Here is a 20,000-nt window from a genome sequence, read left to right on the forward strand (position 1 = left end):
TTTCTTAATTTCCTTCCCTTCTTTTTCCTATTGCTTCTCTCTCTCTCTCTCTCTCTCTCCTTTCCTTCCTTTTTCTTAATTTCCTTCCTTTTCTTTCCTTCTCTCTCTCTCTCTCTCTCTCTCTCTCTCTCTCTCTCTCTCTCTCTCTCTCTCCTTTCCTTTTGTTTCTCTTAATTTTCTTCCTCCATACTAATTCGCTCTCTCTCTCTCTCTCAATAAGCCTCGGGGAAGATAAGGCACGGAGAGAGAGAGAGAGAGAGAGAGAGAGAGAGAGAGAGAGAGAGAGAGAGAGAGAGATTGTAAATGGATAAAATTAAGTTTGTAGAGAAAAGGAAAGGAAAGGAAATAGGAAGAATATAAATAAAGAATGATAAGAGTAAATAAATAATACAACCATATAACAAAACAAAAAAAAGAAATAAACAATAGAAAAAGAAAGTATGTAGGAAAAGATATATTTATTGAAGTGTAAATAATATTGATTGATAGTTTAAAAAGGAAAGAAAATGAAAAGATCAACGCAATACTTGAGGAAATTAAGAAAAAGGGAAAAAAAGTTGTCTATAGTGAGTCCTCTGAATAAGAAAATAAAATACTCGTAAAATAAATAAATCGAAAATCACAGGCCAGATTTAACACGCCATTCAGGTCATGTTTTATTATGTTAAAATACCTCGCATAAAAAGTTCACTATATCTATGACACTATACACCACTATCACGTCGTACACTTTGGCCTTACACGATAGCGACTAATTTGACGTTGTGAATTGTCGCACTTAAAAATTCTCGAACAATAAAGGAAAACAATCATACACTCCCACCAAGAATGCCCCTAAAATATCTATATTACTTAAGCATGCATCCATAATTAAGGACCTACCCCCCAAAATTAAGGACCTACCCCAAAAAATTAAGGTCCTACCCCAAAGTTAAGGACCTACCCCCCAAAATTAAGGTCCTACCCCAAAAAATTAAGGACCAACCCCAAAAAATTAAGGTCCTACCCCCCCAAAATTAAGGACCTACCCCAAAACAATTAAGGACCTACCCCCCATAATTAAGGACCTACCCCAAAAAATTAAGGTCCTCCCCCCAAAGTTAAGGACCTACCCCCAAAAATTACGGTCCTCCCCAAAAAATTAAGGTCCTCCCCAAAAAATTAAGGTCCTACCCCCCAAAATTATGGTCCTACCCCCCAAAATTAAGGACCTACCCCCCAAAATTAAGGACCTACCCCAAAAATTAAGGACCTACCCCTCATAATTAAGGACCTACCCCCCAAAATTAAGGACCTACCCCCCAAAATTAAGGACCTACCCCCAAAATTAAGGACCTACCCCTCATAATTAAGGACCTACCCCCCAAAATTAAGGACCTACCCCCAAAAATTAAGGACCACCCCCATAATTAAGGACCTACCCCCCAAAATAAAGGACCTACCCCAAAATTAAGGACCTACCCCAAAATTGACCTACCCCCAAAATTAAGGGCCTACCCCAAAACAATTAAGGACCTACCCCTCACAATTAAGGACCTCCCCCAAAATTAAGGACCTACCCCCATTTAAGGACCTACCCATGAAATTACTTATGCATGAGAAGCCTGATATATTCCATTCCACAGTTAGAAAATTCCTCACCCTATCTCAAGAGCCTCTATGCCCCAAAATACCTGAAAATTATACATGAAAATAGTTATACATGAAAATACTTATGCATAAAAAACGTACAGGAATTACATGATTTTTAAAACTGTTGCCATATTGGGAAGGTTTCTCTTTACTTGCTGAACTGAACTACAGCTAAATGTGAAAAAGAAAAGCTATTATATAAAACACGGATTCATGTGGTATATATATATCTCAATAGGTGAAGAATTATAAATAAAGATTTCTGGTGCTGGGAATCGAACCTCCAACCAGACAGATGGGATAGAAGGTCCTTAATCCAGTAGCAGCGATGGGCCAAATTTGTGGCTTTACCATGTAGCAGCGACGGGCCAAATTTGTGGCTTTACCGTGTAGCAGCAACGGGCCAAATTTGTGCCATGATTTAAACCCCCCAAAATAGATGATACATAAACTGATCACAAATGCTTCGATATATATTATGAAATGGTTTGTGTGAGTGATGATTTTTTCTCATTTTTCTCGCTTAGAGGGACCATTAAGAAACATGATCCCCGCTGCTACCGGGTTAACCAGTCAGCCAAAGAGATACCACACTTGTTGAATATTGGGCAGGTCAGTCACTATGATAGGTAAGTTGATATGCAGACAAAGGAAGGCTATTCAAGTTACAGAAATAACACCCAGTAACCCTGTGATCTAATGGATGACATATGATTCGTGGACAAGGTACCCGGCAGTGACTATCGCTCAACATTAAAAGCTGCTACGATAAACCATTTAGCTCTCTTTCTATACATATAAATCCTTCAAATGATGAGGGAAATGTACATCTAACTCTAAGGATTATAATGTTGCTAAGAAAACATGGATAGGCCTCATAGTTTTCTAGATATTGTCGGAAAACTTGGAACATTACACTGATACAAAAGTCACACTATGCATATTGTTAAGTTTTCTAATAATGTGTTGTATTCCTAAACATTTCGTCACCCAAGTTCACATGTTTGGCAAGGCTTTCGTAGGAGTTGTGGGCATTTCCAGGAGTAGTTTTATGACCTTGGTGGTAGTTTGACCCTGTACCATGAACCTAAAGAAACATATTTGACAAGGTTTTCGTAAGAGTTTGGGGCATTTCCAGTAGATATATGACCCTGGTGGTTGTGTGACCATTCTGTACCATGAACCTAAAGAAACACACATTTGACAAGGCTTTCGTAGGAGTTTTGGGCATTTCCAGTAGTAGTTTTATGGCCCTGGTGGTAGTATGACCCTTCCTCTGTACCATGAACCTAAAGAAACACATTTGACAAGGCTTTTGTAGAAGTTTTGGGCATTTCCAGTAGTAGTTTTATGGCCCTGGTGGTAGTGTGACCCTTCTTCTGTACCATGAACCTAAAGAAACACATTTGACGAGGCTTTTGTAGGAGTTTTGGGCATTTCCAGAAGTAGTTTTATGACCCTGGTGGTAGTCTGACCCTTCCTCTGTACCATGAACCTAAAGAAACACATATTTGACAAGACTTTCACAGGAGTTTTGGGCATTTCCAGAAGTTTTATGACCCTGGTGGTAATTAGACCCTTCCTCTGTACCATGAACCTAGAGAAACACATATTTGACAAGGCTTTCGCAGGAGTTTTGGGCATTTCCAGTAGTTTTATGACCCTGGTGGTAATTAGACCCTTCTTCTGTACCATGAACCTAAAGAAACACATATTTCACATGGCTTTCATACGAGTTTCGGGCATTTCCAGTAGTAGCTTTATGGCCCTGGTGGTAGTCTGACCCTTCCTCTGTACCATGAACCTAAAGAAACACATTTGACAAGGCTTTTGTAGAAGTTTTGGGCATTTCCAGTAGTAGTTTTATGGCCCTGGTGGTAGTTAGACCCTTCTTCTGTACCATGAACCTAAAGAAACACAATTTTTGACAAGGCTTTCATAGGAGTTTTGGGCATTTCCAGTAGTAGTTTTATGGCCCTGGTGGTAGTTAGACCCTTCTTCTGTACCATGAGCCTAAAGAATCACTCATAAGAACCCGACTGACCCCTTCTTTGACCTTTAGAAATAGTTGATGTTAGAAGCAAAAGGGGCTTATCATACTGACCAATATCTGAAATACCATAAGGCCTGTCTATGTTCTTTTAGCAGCACTGCCATCCTTAGGTCTAACCAGATATGTACATGATATAAAAACTGTCTCGGAATAAATATCAAAAGTTAATATGCAAACTCCCTTGGACAGAAGCACACCACACACAAGAATGAATTAGACAGACGTACAGACTTCAACATTCTTCTTTGTACCTATAGTAGTGTTTTCACAGGTAACATATGAACTGCAGGTGTTTGGATAGCCATTTAGAAAGAGAATAGAGGAAGAGGTATTGAAGTTGTGTGTTATTTCTATGTTGGAGCTTCAGGTAAAAGTTCAAAAAATATGAAAGTAATGTTTTTGTTGTTGTTTTTCTATTGTCATATGGCATCTTCAGAACATGTATTGCTTTTTTTTCCCTTCTTTTACTGTATATGCATTAAAAAAATTGAGTGTCTCCATCTCTCCCTGTTCTGGCACTCCCTCTCGGCACACTCAATCCTGCTACTTCCAACTCTCTCGCTCCAATACTCGCTCATCCTATTAATCCACTTCCACTTATAACAACGAGCTGCTCTTATAAGGAGAGCAGAGAGATAAAAAAAATTGAGTGTCTCCATCTCTCCCTGTTCTGGCACTCCCTCTCGGCACACTCAATCCTGCTACTTCCAACTCTCTCGCTCCAATACTAACTGATCCACTTCCACTTTTAATAATATCGAGCTGCTCTTATAAGGAAAGCAGAGAGAGATGTCCAGTTTAAATCATGCTGCGATAATTACATAAAAACATATAAATTAAAAACACAATTGACACTTTTCTGATTCTTTTCTTCTCTCATACAAATATCTCTTCACAAACTGGAATTATTGTTGTGTCATGGTAACAAAATAATTAAATGTACATAATAACAGTAGTAGTAGTAGTAGTAATAGTAGTAATAACAACAGTAATAATATGAAACAGAAGTCGATAGTCAGTGTGAATATGTCCCTCAATGTTTGTATTCAAAGTGTGATATGCATAAAACTCACTGCATACTGCCTGAGAAAAATATATACATACACTTGTCATATTAATAGTGGGTGGCACAATGAAGTTACCTTAAATAAAATACAAAAGAGTGATATTATGTCTCCTTAACCCCTTGACTCTGGATTTCCTACAAGAAGACATCACCAAGCTACATATATGAAACAAAAAGTGGCTGCTACAATTCAATGAAGAAAAATGTAAAGTCCTGCACTTTAGGAGGGGATATCCAGCACACTAATACCACATGGGAAACACTCCACTATCCACCACAGAGGCAGAGAAAGACCTGGGAGTGTATGTTACCAGGCTACCAGTGAAGGGATATCCAGCACACTAATACCACATAGGAAACACTCCACTATCCACCACAGAGGCAGAGAAAGACCTGGGAGTGTATGTTACCAGGCTACCAGTGAAGGGATATCCAGCACACCAATACCACATGGGAAACACTCCACTATCCACCACAGAGGCAGAGAAGGACCTGGGAGTGTATGTTACCAGGCTACCAGTGAAGGGGAAATCCGTGTCAATCGCAGCGAACAGGTTAAACCAACTTATGCACAACCGTATAGCGTGACTCGTATGAAAAGAAGCCTTAGACTCATGCATGCCTTCCTGAATTGGCTACGCTGTCAATGGTAAAACATGGTAGACCTTAAAATCATACTGAAAGAAGAATGGCAATGTTATATATGAATTAAAAAACTATACATAAGACTCTACATATAAGTGGTCTCGATATAAGAGTAGTTTCATGTCTATATAAAAATGAGGATGACACACACACACACACACACACACACACACACAGCACACCAAACCACAACCATGATTCTTTTTGGTTAACACTTCTTGCGAGCTGCTACACATGAACACACAAACAGGTTACGTGATATCGAAACTTAAAAAATACTCTTACTCCTTTCTCCTAAAAAAAAAATAATAATAATAATGAGTGATAAAAATAAAATACACCCGGCACATATATGTAATTACATGAGCTAAGTAGGAAAAAAAAAAGCGTTATATTGCTGAATGTGAACTCGAATATAACTCTACGGAAACATTAGAATATCTCACTACCATACATTTCATAACTTACGAAATATATATATATATATGAAAAAATAAATGTAAATAGAGTAACTACATAATTTTCTACCCCATAGTTAGTGAAGTAATTATACCTGATGATGAACACCTGACAAAACTTATTATGAACTGAGGAATTATATGAATGAAGAGAGGAAGGAGAGGAAGGGAAGGGAAGGAAATGAAGGATAGGAAAGGATAGGAAAGGAGGGAAAGGTGGGAAAGGGAGAGAGAGGTAAGGGAAGGAAGGAGAGGAAGGAAAGATAGGGAAGGAGGGAATGAAAGGAAGGAAAGGAAAGGAAAGGAAGGGAAAGGCAAGGAAAGGAAAGGACGGAATGAAAGGAAAGGAAAGGAAAGGATAGGAGAGGAAAGGAAGGATAGGAAACACAAGTCAAGAGGTATGGAAAACAGGTCATTAGATCAAAACTGTATTACTAATTTTAACCGTTTTGATTTTTTGCACTAGAGAGATGAAGCAGAAATACAGAGTGAAAGTGACGAAGAAAATGACACTTAAAAAACAACATGAATATCGAAAACAGGTGAAAATGAGCGACAATGAAACTCGAACACACTATCCTCATATCTCCGCGAACATGAGAGATGAGGATAGTGAAACGTAAGTGAGGATAGTTAAAACTGAAGAGCGTAGATATCACAAAAAGAAAATAGAAGGAGGAGGCTGTGAAAAAAATAATAATAATGATAATAGCTGTACTTTATATATCAGAGAAAAAAAATATATATAAAACACTGAATCTTGAAATATATATAAAAAAAATGCAGTAAGTTAATTATAGCTGTAAATAATGATGGTAATAATGATAGTACTGGAGCGATAGTCTTTTTTTAATGTGATGATGATAGGGGTAGCAGGTAAGCCCCCTTCTTCTCTTTCTCTTTTTCTCTTCTCCCATCTACACAATCTTAACCTCCTCTCTTTCTCTGTTCTCTTTCCCTCTCTTCTTTCCTTCTACACAACCTTACCCTCTTATCTTTCTCTATCTCTCTCCTCTCAACGATACACTTCTTACTTATGGGACAATGATAGGGATGATAGATATAGCTTTTCTCTTTCCTTCTTCTCCTCTCTCCTCTTCTTTCCTTCTACACAACCTCAATCTCTTCTCTTTCTTTATCTTTTTCCTCACAATGATACACTGATTCCTTATGTGACGATGATAGGAATGATAGACAAACCTTTTTCCTTTATCCTCCTCTTTTCACTTCTCTCTTCCTCTCTTCTCTTTCTTTTCCTCTCTACGCAACCCTCTACATCACCTCCACTGTGCTGTCCAGGTTGTCGACGCCCTTCTTTTCCGCGCCCTCGCCAAACCTGCGGAAAGAAGGGGAAGATAATGATGGTAAATGAGAAGAAGAAGAGGAAAAGGCGAAAATTGAAGAAGATGGCTTGAGGGGGAAAAAAATGACCTCCAGAACATATCCAGAAAAGAAATAAATAAAAATGATGGTAAATAAGAAGAAGGAAGATGAAAATGAAGAAAAGTGCTTGGGGGGAAATAAAATGACCTCAACATATCTAAAAAAAAAAATAAATAAATAAATAAATAAATAAATAAATGAGAACGCACACAAATTAAAAAAAAAAAAAAAAAAAACACTGGGTTGAAAAAAAATACAAAAATCACTTGGTCATATTAAAATGATCATTGGGAAAAAAGAATGAAAAGAATATTAAAATAGAATTAAACATCTCTACATAAAAAAATCACAAACAATAGTTGATAAAAAAAGAAGCACAGTAATAATAATAATAATAATAATAATAATAAAAATAAAATAACAAAAAGTCACAATATATACTCAGACCCAGACTAGTGGTAAAGTAAAGTGAGGTAAAGTAAGATAAAGTAATGTAAAGTAAGATAAAGTAAGATAAAGTAAGGTAAAGTAAGATAAAGTAAGGTAAAGTAAGATAAAGTAAGGTAAGCCATAGAGGAAATAAAAGGAACCATAACAAAGACCAAAACCAATGTGACGGTAAGGTAAGGTAAGGTAAGGTAAGGAAGGTAAACCCCACTGAGACCCAGGGAAACACAGGCCGTCCTTACCTGCCCGAGGATGAGGAGGATGAGGGCTGGATGACGGGCTCGGTGTCCTCTGGTACGGGGTCGGGCTTCACCCATCCTCTCGCACGGCAGAACGGCAGGATTATGATGTCGTTGTAGAGCGTCATGCCAATAATAAGGACGAAGAAACCAATCGGCTGGGAAGGGGTGGAGAGAATTAGGTCAGTTTCATAACACTTCCAGTTCAAACGTCATCTATTTCTAAAGGTCAAAGAGGGGGTCAGTCAGGTCCTAATGAGTGTTTCTTTAGGTTGTGTGAGTGAGTGAGTGTGACTGGATGAGTGAGTGTGAATGTGTGTGTGTGAGTGTGAGTGAGTGATTGACTGAATGACTCACTAACTCATGCCTTACCTGACTGACTGAATAACTGGCTTACTGACTGACTAGCTGACTGATATGCTGCCGTCCTTCCTTACTCCCTTCACCTTTCAATTCTCTTTTTTCCTTCTCTTCCAAGCATCTCTACCACTCATCCTTCCCTCCCTTCCTTCCCCTCCCACACACACCTCTCTCTCTCTCTCTCCCCCCAGCTCACCTGCAGGTACTGGAATTTCTGCCACTTGATGATGAGGGAAAACGCCCACACCACCAGCGTCCGCACCGAGTCCAACACCATCCTCGTCGTGGCAGAGAGTTCCTTCGTCACGCTAATGCCGGCGAAGTTGAAGAATGCGATACTGATGATGTTGCCTGGAGATAAAGATGATGGTGATGTAATATTATGATGCAAAGTAATGTGACTGGATGATAAACGATGGATTGGTTTTGAGGTTGTTGTGGAGGTTTATATATTGAAGTCAGTTAGGTTAGGTGTTGGGAATGTCCTATCTATCTACCTACCTGTGTCTGTGTGCTTCCTACCTGTCCTCACACACTACCTGAGCCTCGTTAACCCTTGACTGTGGATTTCCTACCAGAAGGCATCACCAAGCTACAGGAATGGAACAAAAAGTGGCTGCTACAACCCAGTGAAGAAAAATGTAAAGTCATGTAGCTTGGGAGGGGAAATCAAGCGCACCAATACCACATGGGAAACACTCCACTATCCACCACAGAGGCAGAGAATGACCTGGGAGAACATGTTACCAGGCTACCAGTGAAGGCGAAATCCGTGCCAATCGCAGCAGACGGGTTAACTTACCAAGGATGGGTGCGAGGAGGATGGGGGTGGTGCCAATCTGATAGAAAGCGTCGGGGATATCCTCAAGTGTGCCGCTGGGGTTCTGCGCGAAGATTCCACCGTTGATGAAGTCGAAAGGGACGAGAAGGATGGTCATCATGATGAAGCCGAACACACCTGGAAAACGGAAGGCGGGTGATTTTTTTGTTGTTGTTGTTATTTATTTTTTACAGGAAAGGAAGGAACTCGAGGGCATAAACAAGTGTAGAGAGAAAAAAAAACTCACTAAACGCTGCTCCGAAAAAAAAGATTAAAGTAAAGCAATTCTATCTCTCTCAACTCTATATATATAAAATCAACTTTACTTTACCTTCCTCTTCCTCCATAATAAAAAAAAATAGTAAATGAAAAAGAATCTCTCACTCTCTCAAATATATATAACCAACCTTACTTTGCCTTCCTCTTCTTTCTCCTCCTCCACCTCCTCTTCCTCCATAATAAAAAAATAGTAGTGAATGAAAAAGAATCACTCAAATATATAACCAACATTACTTTGCTTTCCTCTTCTTTTTCCTCCTCCTCCTCCCTCTCTCCCTACCTTCCCAGCCGACAGCCAGCAGGGGAGGGACGTCATGCTTGGTCACAAACTTCTCCTCCACCACCATCTGTGTCGCCGTGATCACCTGGGCTGCGATGATGAGGAGGTCACCTGTGGGAAGAGAGAAGGGAGGTGAGTGTGAGGGAACTTGGGGTAATACAGGAGTACCCGCTTAAAGGTTGTGTTTTCTTTGATTTGCTTCACCGCGTAATGCAGCAATACCAGCTCAATCAGTTTGCTTGCCCTGTCTACAATAAATGCCTCATATCAAACGTTACACTATAGATTATTTATTGGAAACACACAATAAAGAGTACCATAACCCTGCAAATGGTGAGGTCAGGAATAGCTAGGGTCAAATGAATGATTACCAAGTGGACTTTAACCAACCCCTTGACTGTGAATTTCCTACAAGAAGGCATCACCAAGCTACAGGAATGGAGCAAAAAGTGGCTGCTATAGTTCAATGAAGAAAAATGTAAAGTCATGCACCTTGGGAGGGGAAATCCAGCATACCAATACCACATAGAAAACACTCCACTATCCACCACAGAGGCAGAGAAAGACCTGTGAGTGTATGTTACCAGGCTACCAGTGAAGGAGAAATCCGTGCCAATCGCAGCGGACGGGTTAAATGAAGTAAAAGAAGAAGGAAGATGATAAAAAATACCACAACCCTGCAAATAATACTGACAAAAATAGCTGAGGGTCAAGTGGGTGATCCCTAAGTGCACCTCACCCCTCCGGACCTACCAGTTATGATCCCATTGGTGGTGTATCCCTCGACGCTGGTGCCGATGAAGTCCGAGACGCCGACGATGACCAAGCCGGCGATGACAGTTACGATGCCAAGCCACTGGTACCACATGATCTTACGCCCCAGGAACGCCACCGAGAGAAGGCCAGTGAAGACGATGACGGCGCCTGAGGGTACGGGAAAGGTCAGTTATATGCGTGTTTGTGAGCGGGACTTTTCTTTATCATTTTTTTTTACGGTAAAGGAAACAGCTCAAGGGCAAAAAAAGAACACAATAATGAAGGAAAAAAAAGCCCGCAAGTCACTGGTCCTATAAAAAGAGTTGAGAGGAGTGGCCAAAAGAGAGGTCAATTTTGGGAGGGGATGTGACCTGATATGCTCCTCTTACTTACATATTTATTTGTTTTTTATGTACTCAAGACCAGTATGCCTTATTTGGTCACATGATAGAACCTAGATACACACACACACCCACACACACAGCTACCCACTCACCCACACGCACACACACAGCTGCCCGTCCCCCACCCCCACACCCCACCCCCACGCACCTCTCAACATCTGGAAGGAGCTGGCGTACGTGAGGGTAAGTCCGAGGTACATGGTGGAGGTGGCGATGGTGTCACAGAGCGCCGGCACCAGGAAGATTTGTTTGGGGAAGTTGGTGACCTGCGAGAGGAGAGGACAATCAGGCTTGGAAACGGGATGAGAAGGAGTTGTGAGGTTTGATCCCCTCGCTCGAAAAGATGCAGGAATGATATACGTAAATGAATTTGGCTCATGTAACAGAACCGTTGATATTTGGAGTGGTCTAAATGCAGAAATATAAGCTGAAAACATCCATGAATTTAAAGCAAAGTTGGATAGAAGGAGAGAAACAGGACAACATAGGCTTAGATCGAATCCTGTATATAGTAATCAAATTTGGCTTTCCTAACAGAACCGTTGATATTTGAAGTGGTCTAGATGCAGAAATATGAGCTCAGAACATCCATGAATTTAAAGCAAAGTTGGAGAGAAGGAGAGGAACAGGACAACATGAGCTTAGATCTGTATATACTAAACAAATTTGGCTTTCCTAATAGAATCAACATTTGGAATTCTCTTGATGCAGAAATACAAGCTGAGAACATCCACGAATTTAAAGCAAAGTTGGAGAGAAGGAGAGGAACAGGACAACATGAGCTTAGATCTGTATATACTAAACAAATTTGGTTTTCGTAATAGAATCATCAATATTTGGAATTCTCTTCATGCAGAAATACAAGCTGAGAACATCCACGAATTTAAAGAAAAGTTGGAGAGAAGGAGAGGAACAGGACAACATGAGCTTAGATCTGTATATACTAAACAAATTTGGTTTTCGTAATAGAATCATCAATATTTGGAATTCTCTTGATGCAGAAATACAAGCTGAGAACATCCACGAATTTAAAGCAAAGTTGGACATAAGAACAGACAGGACATGAGCTTAGACTGAACTCTTTATACACGACAACGAGGTCAATACGAACTTGTTGAGTGGAAGGCGACATCTCCACATTATCTCGTCGCTGCCTCCGCTCATAACACCTCATGATGTAGAACGTCAACATACCTGTGGGCCGACACTCATTAGTAAGGAAGGCACAGGTAAGAATGATTAGGTGTATATACGAAAGTGACCCCTCTTTCGGCCACCTCTTTTGATTCTTTTTAGGAGCAGCGAGTAGTGGGCTTTTTTTATTATTGTTTCCTTTTTTTGTGCCCTTGAGCTGTCTCCTTTGTTGTAAAAAAAAAAAAAAGACAGATATCAAGAAACAACTTTCCTATACATATATATACTGTAAAAAAAAATAATAATAATAACCATAATTTTTTTTTACAGCAAGGGAGACAGAAACAGAAAATAATCATACTAATCATCTTTTTTACAGCATGGGCAAAAATAATATAAAAAAAACACTCGCCAATGCAAAAAAAAAAAATCGCTATTCGCCTTTCTAAATACTACAAACAAACAGACATACTCACACAGCATCTCGCCGATAAACATGCCCTCGGTCTGGAAGTATGGGTGGACGAAGTGGGTCACCTCCCCCGCCGAATTCTCCGCCTCGATCTCGTCCGCCCATCTGGGAGGTGAAGGAAGGGAAAAAAAAAAAGGTGTTAAATTTACCATACAGAATAAAAGGAAGAAAAGGAGTTAGTAGATTTAGCATAAGGATATAAAAAAATAAAAAATAAAAAGTTAAATTTAGCATAAAGAATGAAAAGAAGAAAACAAAGGGAGTTAAATTTTGCATACAGAAAAAATAGATGTTAAATTTAGCGTACAGAATGCCATTAAAATAAATTTGCCTACAGACAGCCGACACACAACAGCTCCTGAGATTGAGTTATTCACCACTTAACTTCCCTTCCCTGTAATTAATATGTATGACCTTTACCTAGCACTTTTAATCATGTTTGCATCGACCACACACACACGAAATTGACCTCTCTATTGGCCACTCCCAACTCTTTTTATGGGAGTGGTGATTTGCGGACTTTTTTCTTCATTATTTTTTTTTTTTTGCCCTTGAGCGGTTTCCTTTACTGTACACACACACACACACACACACACACACAGATACACACACCTGCTTAATTTGCTCCACTTATCCACCTCCACACTCTTTACGATCCACTTTTCGTTGATCTTCTCTCTCAAAATGAATCTATCTAATTTGTTCTCTTTGCTATGCTTAGGCCTAATCATGATTTTTCAACCTAAGTACTTTATCTAAATTACTCTTATCAATCCTCTTAACCCGTCCGCTGTGATTGGCATGGATTTCTCCTTCACTGGTAGCCTGGTAACATACACTCCCAGGTCTTTCTCTGCCTCTGTGGTGGATAGTGGAGTGTTTCCCATGTGGTATTGGTATGCTGGATATCCCTTCACTGGTAGCCTGGTAACATACACTCCCAGGTCTTTCTCTGCCTCTGTGGTGGATAGTGGAGTGTTTCCCATGTGGTATTGGTATGCTGGATTTCCCCTCCCAAGGTGCATGACTTTACATTTTTCTTCATTGAATTGTAGCAGCCACTTTTTTATCTATTCCTGACGCTTGGTGATGTCTTCTTGTAGGAAATCCACAGTCAAGCTCCTCTATAGTCTATCGATACTGCTCTTATTAATCCCTAAACCTCTTCAATAACCTTAATCAATTACCTAGCACTATAGTCTTTCCAAGGAACGTAAATGAAACCGCTTAAGTCTTGTCTTTCTTAGTAAATTCAGTGACTAATTTATCTCAAGTGAACCAAATCAGCTCAACACCCTTCTTTAAACCCCATACCATAACTCACAACCACCACCACCACGATTCTTATCCTTCCTGTTTATAATACCCAACCAGCATGACACACACCTAGACCTAAGGAAAAAAAATCAAAACTTATAGATACACAACCCAGGCCCCAAAAAAAGACAAGGAAAAGACAATTAAGCCCTCAGCCACATCAAAGGAAATCCTCATGACTCAACACTTCCCAGGGCAGCTTAATCACTCACAAGGCTTATGAACATGGCATATGACTCTCCCAGCTGACTAACTAATGACTCATAGGACCAATAAGCAACAACAAGGATATGAGTAAGAGAGAGAAAGAGAGAGAGTGAGAGAATGATGATAATAGAAGAAAGTGGAGTGGGAAGGGAAAAAAGGATAAGAAGAAAAGAGAGAGAGAGAGAGAGAGAGAGAGAGAGAGAGAGAGAGAGAGAGAGAGAGAGAGAGAGAGAGAGAGAGAGAGAGAGAGAGAGAGAGAGAGAGAGAGAGTCCTTACCTAGAGACCTATGAATCACTTCCTAAAAACAACAACAACAACAAGCTCAAGTTCGAGAGAGAGAGAGAGAGAGAGAGAGAGAGAGAGAGAGAGAGAGAGAGAGAGAGAGAGAGAGACTGTAAAATCACACCTATCTTACCACTTCAGGGTCCACAGATTAGAAGGTGACTAGTAAGCTCCTCTTAAGTGGGTCTATTATCAGTAAGGGGACATTTTATCTCTAAGGAACAATATCTGTCTATCTGTTTTGGGTTTCTTTATCTCTCTCTCTCTCTGAATGTATTTATGTGTGTGTGTGTGTGTGTGTATTTAACTTTTCACTAACTTCTACTTTTTCTGTTTTCCTTTTCTCAGCAGGAATCATTGTATTGAGGAATAACCCTTCTCCCTTGTTGTTTACCTGCAACAATAAACTATCAATCAATCAATCAATCGTATGTGGCTGTTGCTCTGACCGTACATACGTAGCCTATCCGTCGCTCCAAGCCCCAAATATATCTCTTATTCCTTAATACAATGATTCCTACCTGTATTCAGTTATTATAGAATTTTTTTTTTATGTGATTATATTTGGTATGCCTATGTGAATGAGCTATGTAGGAAATAATGACAGAGAGTGTGCATTACTTTATAGATAGCTTACTGTCTGTGTGTTGCTCTCTCTCTCTCTCTCTCTCTCTCTCTCTCTTTACGGGTATTTAGTCACTTCTGAATGAGATAATTCCCAAAAGGTCAATGTTATCTGTCAGTATAGTATCTGGGTACATGCTCTCTCTCTCTCTCTCTCTCTCTCTCTCTCTCTATCGTTTTTCCTCCTTTCGTTCTCTCTCAAACAGGTTCTCATTATTTACGTAAAGTTAGCATCAAAATTTCCACCTGTCAAATCTCTCTCTCTCTCATTCATACTGAAGAGACAATAACAGAAATTTTACGAGTTTTCTTAGAAGTCTCTCTCTCTCTCATTCATATTGAAGAGACAATAAAAGAGAAATTTTACGAGTTTTCTTAAAAGTCTCTCTCTCTCTCTCTCTCTCTCTCTCTCCACTGATAATACCTACCTGGGGCCACTAGAGGTTCCCAGGGTCACTGATAAACACACACACACACACACACACACACACACACACACACACACACACACATTTTAACTTAATATGAACAACTATGATTTTTTTTTCCTTTTATATATTCCACCATAGTAAAGTCTGGTTATGTGTGCCTGTCTGTCTGTCTTTATCTCAAGTCTTATCCAGTACCTATCTGTTATGTCTGTCTGTATTTCTGTTTGTCTGTCTATCTGTTCGTATGCTCATTATCTGTCTGTTTGTTTCTACCTGTATCTCAAGTCTTATCCAGTACTTATGTCAATGTCATTTTACTTTTTTTCAATATGTTTATCATGTTTGTCTTGCTGGCTGTATGCATCTAAAATTATGTATATCCAAAATTATAGTTCTTTTATTCTTCACTCTCTGTAGTCCATATTCCACTCCCTTCATATTCATCTACCTCAATTTTTTACTCATTATCTTACTCTACTGTTGTCGTGGAATGCATGTAAGGTATGGAGAGACAACATTAAAATTCTGCTTACTACATATAGGATTAGCCCTTTGACTGCAGATTTCCTTCAAGAAGACATCACCAAGCTACAGGAGTGAAACAAAGAGTGGCTGCTACAATTCACTGAAGGAAAATGTAAAGAGGGGACATCCAGCATACCAATACCACATGGGAAACACTCCACTATCCACCACAGAGGCAGAGAAAGACCTGGGAGTGTATGTTACCAGGCTACCAGTGAAGGGATATCCAGCACACCAATACCACATGGGAAACACTCCACTATCCACCACAGAGGCAGAGAAAGACTTAGGAGTGTATGTTACCAGGCTACCAGTGAAGGGATATCCAGCACACCAATACCATATGGGAAACACTCCACTATCCACCACGGAGGCAGAGAAAGACCTGGGAGTGTATGTTACCAGGCTACCAGTGAAGGGATATCCAGCACACCAATACCATATGGGAAACACTCCACTATCCACCACAGAGGCAGAGAAAGACTTAGGAGTGTATGTTACCAGGCTACCAGTGAAGGGATATCCAGCACACCAATACCACATGGGAAACACTCCACTATCCACCACAGAGGCAGAGATAGACCTGGGAGCATACGTTACCAGGCTACCAGTGAAGGCAAAATCCATGCCAATTGCAGCGGATGGGTTAAATAGCTTTGTGTATTACTGTGGTGAATCAGTTTTTTTGTCCTGATCCCAACATTAAAATTCTGTTTATATATAGAGGATTAAATAGCATTTCTGTGTATTCAATCATGGTGTTTCTTCTGTGTCTCTCTGGTCTTGATTCCACTAAGTTCATCTCCAAGTCTACTAGATATCCTTCTATTACTATAACTTATAACTATTATTATTATGGAGTTTTACCTTTCAGAAATAGAGTAAGAAAGATGGCTATGATAATGATGACTGTGAGGGAAAGACATGGAAGAAAGGAAGGAAGGAAGGAAGGAAGAAATAAGGAATGGGATAAGAGGAATGCAGGAAGGAAGGAATAAATTAAGAAAAAAAAAAGGATGGAAGGAAAGAATAAATAAAAAAGGAAGGAAAGAAGAAGAGGGAAAAGAGGAAGGAAGGTAGAAAGAAAGGGAGAAGAGAGCAGAAGGAAAAAAAGAAAGAAACCGAGACATTGAAAAGGAAAGTATCTGAGAGAACGAAAGAAGGAAAAAGATAAGGAGAGAGAGAGAGAGAGAGAGAGAGAGAGAGAGAGAGAGAGAGAGAGAGAACTTACTTTGTGGACAGTGTGTTAATGGATCCGGTCACCACCAAGAGGACAGCCAACAAAATCTGCTTCCTTGTCCACCCCATCCTGAGTGTGTGTGTGTGTGTGTGTGTGTGTTGGTACCCTTCCTCCCTACAGTCTTCTCAGAGCCTCATAGACCAAACTTTTTTCTTTCTTTTTAATTTTCAGTTCTTTCCAACCTTTCTTTCGTTGATATTAATTCACGTTTAACAAAAGTAAGAGTTACCAATGACAGAAAATGTGTGCAATATAGTTTTAAGCTTCAGGAAAACAAGAAAGCATCAATCAAAGGATGCTCACTTTATCACAAACAACAAATCAAACTTTTCAATCAACTTATAGAACGTCAAACTTCAACTACCAGACGCTGTTATAAAAAAAAACTCATCTGCCACGTTTCACAGGATCACCTTCACCAACTATCATCTCTACTATTCTTTCCCTGAGCTTCACTGTAAACTAGGAGAGGAAGGGATGAACTGAGTGGTGTTGTGGTGGTGACGGTGGTGGTGGAGGAGGTGGCAATGTTGCGTTCGCGTGTTCGTTGCGAGCGCTCCCACACGAATGATGCTATACCCTAATCTTCTGAGTGTCCCTTAGCACCCGGCCTTCACCCCCCCCCACCCCCCTTCTCTCTCTCTGATAAGTGGAATGATTCAGTAATAATTCTTGTACTCTCTCATTCTTAGTTGTCAGGAGTAGCTCACAAAAATTCTGAACATACTCTTAGGCATATCAGTACAGTACGGTACCCGAAATTGACCTCTCTTTTGGCCACTCTTTACTTTTGTCTGTTGTGGGAGAGGTGAGTAGCGGGCTTTTTTTTCTACACTTTTTGTTGCCCTTGAGCTGTCTCCTATGTTGTAAAAAAATAATAATAATAATAAGCACGGCCAGGTTGTAAAAAGATACCGGTATGCAACCAAATCAACCTTCTAAACATATTAATTGGTGCCATTCCTTATCCTACAGAAGCAAAATAGGAACACTTGAAATAAAATACAACCCCCATGATTACCTTTTCCTCCTCAATTCTTTCTTTCATAATATCAACAAGCTACGATATATATTTTTTCCCCTTCTCTTTTCCTCCTTTACTTTCTCCATCAATGTTTTTTTTTCCTAAGTCCCTCCTCTTTCCTTTATTCTTCCCCTTGACCCCCAGAAAAAGGTCACATCATATTTTTTTTCTCACTTCGAGGGGGAAAATAGATGAAAAGCAATTACTAACACCTTGCAAACATCTTATTTACAGCTTTCTTACCCTACTGATTAAGGCTAAAATTATTCCTTCATCCGTGACCAACAGGGAAGTAATTACGAGGAGGAATACAGAAAAATATACCAAATTAACCTTCTAAACACTTTCATTACCGCCATTCCTTATCCTACACAGGTGAACTAGAAACGCTTCATTATACATAAAATACAACCCCCAAAATTCCCTCCCTCCTTGAACCCCAGAAAAGGTCACATTTTTTTTTTCAACTCGAAGGGGACACTGCACAACAACAATCATTAAAACCTCCTCAATATAAATAAAATGCAACCCCCACAATGACCTCCTCCCCTTGACCCCGAGAGAAAAGGTCACGTGATAAATTTTTCCCCATTTCACGTGACAACAAAGACCCCCAAAAATGACCTTCCTTAACTTTAACCTTATTTGTGACCTTACTTGGTGCTCAGCGTATTAATGGAGCCTGTGACCACCATCAGGAAGGCCAGGGCTATTTGTTTCTTGCTCCAGGCCATGATGGAGGGACCGGAGGAGGAGCTGGAGGCAAAAAGGTGGAGAGATGGAGGAAAAAGGACCCGTGTTGTGGGTGTCAAAGATCCTTCTCCCCTTCCTCCCTGCCAGGACTGTCTCTATATCGGTACTGTTTTCATTATTATTCCCCTATTTGACTTTATAACACCTCCAAAGGGTACAGATATGATATAAATGACGACTATGGATTTTTTAGTATCTTATGGAAGGATATATGAGGTTTTGTAAGGGATATATAATGGGTTTTGCGTCCTCATAAGCTGTTTTCATTATTATTCCTCTATTTACCTTTATAACACCTCCAAAGGGTAGTAATATTATAGAAATGACAGTTATATATTATTTACTCTCTTATGGAAGGATATATGAGGTTTTTAAGGAATATATAATGAGTTTCGCGTCCTTATCAGCTGAGCCAGGACCGCCAGAACTATCTTGGTCTGCGGTACTGTTTTTATTATTATTCCTGTTTTTGCCTTTTTAGAACCTCCACAGGGTATTAAAACGATAGAAACGACAGCTACATATTTTTTGCCTCCTTATGAATGGTTGTTTGAGTTCCTTCTTAGGGAAGTATGTGTGTTATGTCAAATCGTTCATTGTTCCTGTTTTCCTATTATTTGTCCATTTCCCCTTTATAGCGCCTCCAAAGGGTATTAGAATTATAGAAACGAGAGCTATATATTTGTTTAGCCCTTCTGGAATGCGTCTAGTACCCTTAATGACGGATATATGTAATAGCTATGTCAACCTTTGGGAATTTCCGTGGATTTCTTTAATTATTTGACATTTCAGAGCCTCAAAAGCTTGTTAAACTCACATAAAAAGCTTATTCATTATTTCTAAGCAGCCATAAATAGAAATAATATATTTAATAGGGGATAGAGTAAACAATCTTGTAGGCGTATCAATCATCAATCAATCACATATCGCTGTGTTAATTGGCTTATTCTCCATTGAAAAGTCGTGTATTATAATCAAACTGCGCTAGATAATGGCTATAGGTGTTGGTGTTGCTTATAGAAGTCTTAGATAACTTCAAATAATGGAGATAATACGTTAAAATTGCATACAAATCAACAACAATCTCTCTCTCTCTCTCTCTCTCTCTCTCTCTCTCTCTCTCTCTCTCTCAGTTTTCATTCTACTTTCTCTGCTTTCTCTTCACTAG

At 39.6% G+C, this 20,000-nt stretch overlaps 1 protein-coding gene across 9 annotated transcripts; it reads right to left on the reverse strand.

Moving 5' to 3' along the window:
* Nucleotides 1–643: 643 nt before the first annotated feature.
* LOC126983677 (solute carrier family 35 member F6-like) lies at nucleotides 644–18,906 on the reverse strand. 9 transcript variants are annotated; one of them, XM_050836703.1, is made up of 13 exons: nucleotides 18,737–18,906; nucleotides 12,433–12,533; nucleotides 11,934–12,016; nucleotides 10,971–11,088; nucleotides 10,416–10,586; nucleotides 9,663–9,773; nucleotides 9,086–9,241; nucleotides 8,480–8,634; nucleotides 7,927–8,081; nucleotides 1,574–7,190; nucleotides 1,274–1,315; nucleotides 1,047–1,067; nucleotides 644–878 (listed from the first exon to the last, which is right to left on the reverse strand). In XM_050836703.1, the coding sequence occupies exons 1-10, from the start codon at nucleotides 18,811–18,813 to the stop codon at nucleotides 7,127–7,129; spliced, it is 1,191 nt and encodes a 396-aa protein (XP_050692660.1). In that variant the 5' UTR covers nucleotides 18,814–18,906; the 3' UTR covers nucleotides 644–878; nucleotides 1,047–1,067; nucleotides 1,274–1,315; nucleotides 1,574–7,126. The 9 variants fall into 9 exon arrangements, with proteins under 9 accessions (XP_050692660.1, XP_050692658.1, XP_050692657.1 ...); XM_050836701.1 differs by lacking the exon at nucleotides 1,274–1,315 and adding an exon at nucleotides 1,439–1,457 and having other exon boundaries at nucleotides 1,047–1,088; XM_050836700.1 differs by having other exon boundaries at nucleotides 1,516–7,190.
* Between the last annotated feature and the right edge of the window lie 1,094 nt (nucleotides 18,907–20,000).

The sequence above is a fragment of the Eriocheir sinensis genome, chromosome 54 (genome assembly GCF_024679095.1).
Source record: "Eriocheir sinensis breed Jianghai 21 chromosome 54, ASM2467909v1, whole genome shotgun sequence".
Lineage (NCBI taxonomy): Eukaryota > Metazoa > Arthropoda > Malacostraca > Decapoda > Varunidae > Eriocheir > Eriocheir sinensis.

Excerpts from the sequence above, each read along its gene's own strand:
- LOC126983677 (XM_050836703.1), bottom strand. The coding sequence starts at position 18,813 with ATGGCCTGGAGCAAGAAACAAATAGCCCTGGCCTTCCTGATGGTGGTC. Across the intron at positions 12,534-18,736 it reads ATTAATACGCTGAGCACCAA|ATGGGCGGACGAGATCGAGG; the intron begins GTAAGGTCACAA and ends TTCACCTCCCAG. Across the intron at positions 10,587-10,970 it reads CTCCTTCCAGATGTTGAGAG|GCGCCGTCATCGTCTTCACT; the intron begins GTGCGTGGGGGT and ends CCGTACCCTCAG.